The sequence below is a fragment of the Penaeus monodon genome, chromosome 17 (assembly GCF_015228065.2).
Source record: "Penaeus monodon isolate SGIC_2016 chromosome 17, NSTDA_Pmon_1, whole genome shotgun sequence".
NCBI classification, from domain to species: Eukaryota; Metazoa; Arthropoda; class Malacostraca; order Decapoda; family Penaeidae; genus Penaeus; species Penaeus monodon.
Genome location: NC_051402.1, coordinates 17236120 through 17241119, shown reverse-complemented (window position 1 = coordinate 17241119; position 5000 = coordinate 17236120). Strand labels below are relative to the sequence as shown.

At 33.7% G+C, this 5000-nt stretch overlaps 1 protein-coding gene across 5 annotated transcripts in view; it reads left to right on the top strand.

The window, feature by feature from the left end:
* LOC119583576 (DENN domain-containing protein Crag-like) overlaps window positions 1-5000 on the top strand; it is a gene marked incomplete at its 3' end in the record, with an annotated part of 33997 nt that overhangs the window by 22709 nt on the left and 6288 nt on the right. For all 5 annotated transcript variants that reach the window (XM_037932138.1, XM_037932135.1, XM_037932137.1 and 2 more), the window contains 1 exon segment: window positions 2543-2635. In XM_037932138.1, the coding sequence (XP_037788066.1) occupies window positions 2543-2635 (93 nt within the window).

The following is a 5000-nucleotide window of genomic DNA, read 5'->3' as shown; positions in this document are numbered from 1 at the left end:
TGGGTGTAGAATTATATTGATTAAAAATATCTTGTAGATCCTGTAGGGAACTTGGGAACTTCAGAATTGCTGGTTCAGAAACAGATCCTGGTATTTTTCAACGTCTTTAGAAAATTGACTTGAATTTTTTCTTTCTTTCTTTCTTTTTCTTTTTCTTTTTTTTTTTTTTTTTCCAGTGGTAATGAAGCTTATTCATAGTGGATTTGGATATATTTGTTTCATCTTTACTAAGCTTCAATTGACTGTAAATGTGCAGTCGAGTTCCCATTATGCTTATCAATAGTCAAAATGGAGGCAAGTGACTTGATATGGAACACTAATCTTCACTTTCGGCAAAGAATTAGTAGCATAAGAAAATATGTATGAGCCTCAAAAGATAATGATACAGAATAGTTAATAGTATATGCTTCTCAGAAGAATTTGAGGAGTTTATTGAGCCTTACAAAATTATTAACGTATTCAAAATAGAGATGAGTGTCATTGCATAATATATATTACTTTACTAAATATAGACAGATTATCAGCAGTAGAATTGGAAATAAGACCAAGGACTTTCTTCACTCTTATGTTCTTTTCTCTTTCCTTTACTTTTCTGCTTTTCACATTTAACCCCTGTGGCTCGTGTGCGGTCCAAAATTGAGGCATATCTACTAGGGCAGTGACTCTCCCGGATGTGTGGGTAGTAGGCCTGGGCAACACAAATACTCACGCACAGTATCAAGCCTCCTTGCCTTAGCCACTTTTTTTCTATATTGTCATTTTACTAGGTCTATATCTGTAAATTGTTATGCAGTATCCTGCTGCCTTTTTTTTTTCATAAGCAGACTCTGTTATATATGCAAATCGTTTATCCTCTGTCCAAAGCAGGTAATATTGTTTTATTAGTGTTATCGTTTTTGTATTTTCATATTCAGGTTTTAAAAATTATCATTTACGATACATGAAAAGAGTGATAAATTCTTTTCATATTATCTGTCCAAGTAGCTTAGACAGTGTGGTAATAAAGAGCATCATGCTATTTTTTGCAAACAAGTTTTTGCTATTTTGCAATTTTCTGAGGTCTGAATTTGTCATTTGTTATGCCTTGTCATATTGGTAATATACTGGTTTTGTTGAGAAGACTTCCTGTTATATCTCCAAATGGTTTACAATCTTTGCAATACAGGTAGTATTGTATTTGCATTTTTCATATTGTTCTGTTTTAAAAAATAAACATTCACCTGTTATATCAAAACAGTAACTGACTATTTTAGTTGATCACTCTACTTCATAATATATATCCAAGTAGTTTACAATCTGTTCAATACAAGAAGTATTGTGCTAATGAAGGATAAACAGATTTTTTTTCCTTAGTATTTTTTTTTTTTAATAGTGAAATTGGCACACGTCCACTTTGCAGTGCTCGCACATAGTCTGTCTCTCTTTATGCCCAATAACAGGGGCCAGATGCAGGTACTAGTACATGGACATCACCCTATATGCTAATTGATGATGATTTGTGACATCACGTACTGCATACCAACAATTTCCCATGATGGGATGTTCCCATCACCCATCCTCAGCCAAATTTTAACGTGATACGATGGCAGTGTCACATGCCCCTCAACCCAAATTTTTTTAATGACATGATAGTCACATCATCCAGATTATAGGGGTTAAGAACTAGTAGAACAAGAAACAACACAATTTAAGGGGGGGAAAAAGAAGAAGAAAAAAAAAAACAGCAAATAATGAGGCATCAACAGGCAGAATCTGTTACTTTCAATGTTTGTAAGTTGACATATGCAATTTTTGCCTCAAAAGTGAATGGGTTTGTGTATTTTATACCTCCACAGGTTAGTTAATTGTATATCACTGACATTTAATTGATACTCAACCTATTCTAGGGGGAGTAGGGATTTTTTACTTAATGTAATTAATTTGGTCATTACTTGGCAACCGTTCAAGTGGAAATAATTGTTCATTCTCCTTTTAACAGGTGAAGAATTTGTTGAAAATGAAAATGTTCTTTGTTAGGTGTTTGAGGTCACATATGTTATTTTTGGGAGAAGATTTAGAAACTACTGGGGAACAACCATGATAGATTGAATAGTTAAAAAAATTGAAGATAGTACCAGTAGAAAAAGGGAAATTTGAGTGGAATTTTGTATTTCAAATCATTATTTTTTATATCTAAAGGTCATACTTGTTCAATAAAATTCTTTTTCTTCTTCTTCTTCTTCTTCTTTTATCTCTATTTTTTTTCTCTCATTTCCTTTCCTTTAATTGCATGTACAGGCAGATTGATTCAGATGCAGGACTTGAAGGATATTACATGAATCATCCCTTTTATTTTGTTTTTATTATTATTTTTGTTGTTATTGATGTTATTGTTTCCTTTAGCTCTGCAGAATGATATTATTTGCTGCATAATCATTGTTACAATGATGAACCCTAGGCCTATAGCCAGTTGCTAAATAAATACCATCATTGCACACAAGCAAAGTGAAAGACAGCCTGGTTCCTTCTTGTTGCCATTTGTACACTTGCATTTACTAAACAGATATGACAAGATGAGCGAAGCCACAGCTGTACGGACGTCACCTGAGGCTCCAACGTCCTCCGTTCAGGACAAGGGTGTGCCTGAATACCTTAGGTAAGCCTTGTTCCTCACAGCTTTTGCCTCTAAAACATTGCTAGTCTGTGCATTGTTGAAGAAAATCTGTTATATCACTTGATGTGTAATATTATTTTGATGTGTCTGAGGAAGATCAAAGTAGAGGCATTTGTGTACACATACATGTCTCTATTTACAGTCTAGAAACACAGTTGCACCTTTTCTCACATATGACCATGCTATATCTGTATTTTCCTCCATCTGTTTTTCCTAATCTTTTTCTTTTTATTGTAAAACTTGAAATCATTCTTTCTTTTTATCCTTCCTTCAGTGATTCAATCTTTTGTCTGTACTTGGTCTGTTTATATAAAGATCTGTTTACCTATGTGACTGTGTGTGTACTTACCTACCTCTCTCCCCATGCTAGTTAATCCTTTTATTATCTGATGAGTGTAGTAAAGGGTTTAATTTTCTATACATTGATATGACAGTTTTCTTTAACTCCTCATAAACTGAGACAACTATAAAGTAGCTTTTATTACCATCACTTCTCAACTGTAACTTCCTAACTAAATCCTGAAGACCATTGCTGCCATTTCTGTAAGTACTGCACCTTGGGTGGCTGACAGTGATGTCCCCGTGTGCACCCTGTGTACTACTGTACCACTCTTTGCCTCGTCCAGCTTGTGCTAGAAACAGAGCAAACACTGTGGATGCTAGAAAAAAATAATAATAAATGCATTTTTCAGTGGCCCTTTTACTACCTTTGTTGAAGTTACTGAGTTATCCTCGATTTATTACCGCTTGTGAATGCATGAACTTATTTCTTAGCATGGCCAGAATTTCATTTTGTAAAATTAATTTATTATGTTCTGCTTTGGTTTATCTCTCAAAATTTCCAAAACTAAATCAAGGGATGTTTAATCTCCCACCAAGATACAAGAGCATTTCGTCTTCCCCCACACAATGAATATTACATTGTCAGATAGTGTCAGTAGAATGAGGTTCGGGTGCACAAAAGCTGCTCTTATCCAAAGGCAAAATATATTTGTGTTGGCATGATGTGGCATTAATCGACACAGGTATGTGGTGTTTGATGTATATATGTGTAGGATATATTGCATCAGCTATGTATGTGGTATTTAGAAATGCAGATCGTGATATGTTTGTAATGTACTGAATAGCACTGAAATATGTGTGGTTAAATTAGCTAGAAATTGTTGTATAAGTTGAATATAAAAGGGGAAGCATAATCAGATACTTTTTTGAAGCTGTTTTTATTTTAGTTTCATTTCTTATGCATATGATATGTGAATGGTAAATGGAGATTAATTTACATCTCTTTTAGAGATAATTTATCTAAGCATTGAATGAAAGACAGTGTTGAAGTGGCATTCATTTTAAAAGTTTTTAGAAATTGCAGTATCCTCTTGTCTGGTAAAATAGTCCGGATATCAAAACCAGACTCCATATGCTGATGAACTTATAAATATAAAGATATTTGTTGTCATAAAAAATGTACTGTATGATCGTAGGACATTATTTGTTATTGATTGTGTTTGATAAATGTAGAGCGATGTTAATACATTGAAGTTCATATATTTTTCTTTGAAAGGAAGCTTAGATTATCATAAAGAGATAGAGAAAAGGAACTACCACTTACTGTAGATTCAAGTACTTATTAGGGCACTTATAGATGATCAGACAGAAAAGTAAACAAGCACATCTGTTAAGAGTAGGTGCAAGAAGTTTCAATATTCATTTTTCATATTTGCAATTATTATGTATTATGGAAGGATAATGTATTCAAAAGAATGGTATTAGCTTTTGTTTCTGCTGGCTGATGGAAAGCGTCTGGTACCATTTTTTGACCAACAGCATACCAAGTACTCATCACATCTATGTCAACCAAGGAGTTAAATTGGGCAAACTGCACTTTGTTTCTTATCCATTTATTTTTTCCCCTCCATTTACATCACAAGTGAGAAATCTTTGACAGTTAAGCAAGGACGTAGCAAGGATATAGACAATGTCTTAACAAGGGAGTGTGATAGAGTACAGCTCATGCCTAATTGCCTGTGGCAGCGTCTGACAAAGCTGCGCTGTCATTGGAACTTAAAACTGATGCCTGCAGTTTCAAGTTCAGTTTGGTTTGATCCAAGTCCATTGCGATGGTTGATTCAAGCACTAGACAGCCGGGACCAGGTGTCCAACGTTTTTGCATTGCCGGAGCATCATGTCAGCCACCTCTTCTATTCTCTTTTTTTTATTTTTTTTTTTTTTTTTTTTTTTTTTTTTTTTTTTTTTTTTTTTTTCATTACACCTTTCTTGATGTTTTTCAAATATGAAAGTATAGTTTTTTTTTTTTAGCTACACAGATTTTTTTTTTATAATTTTTTTGTTT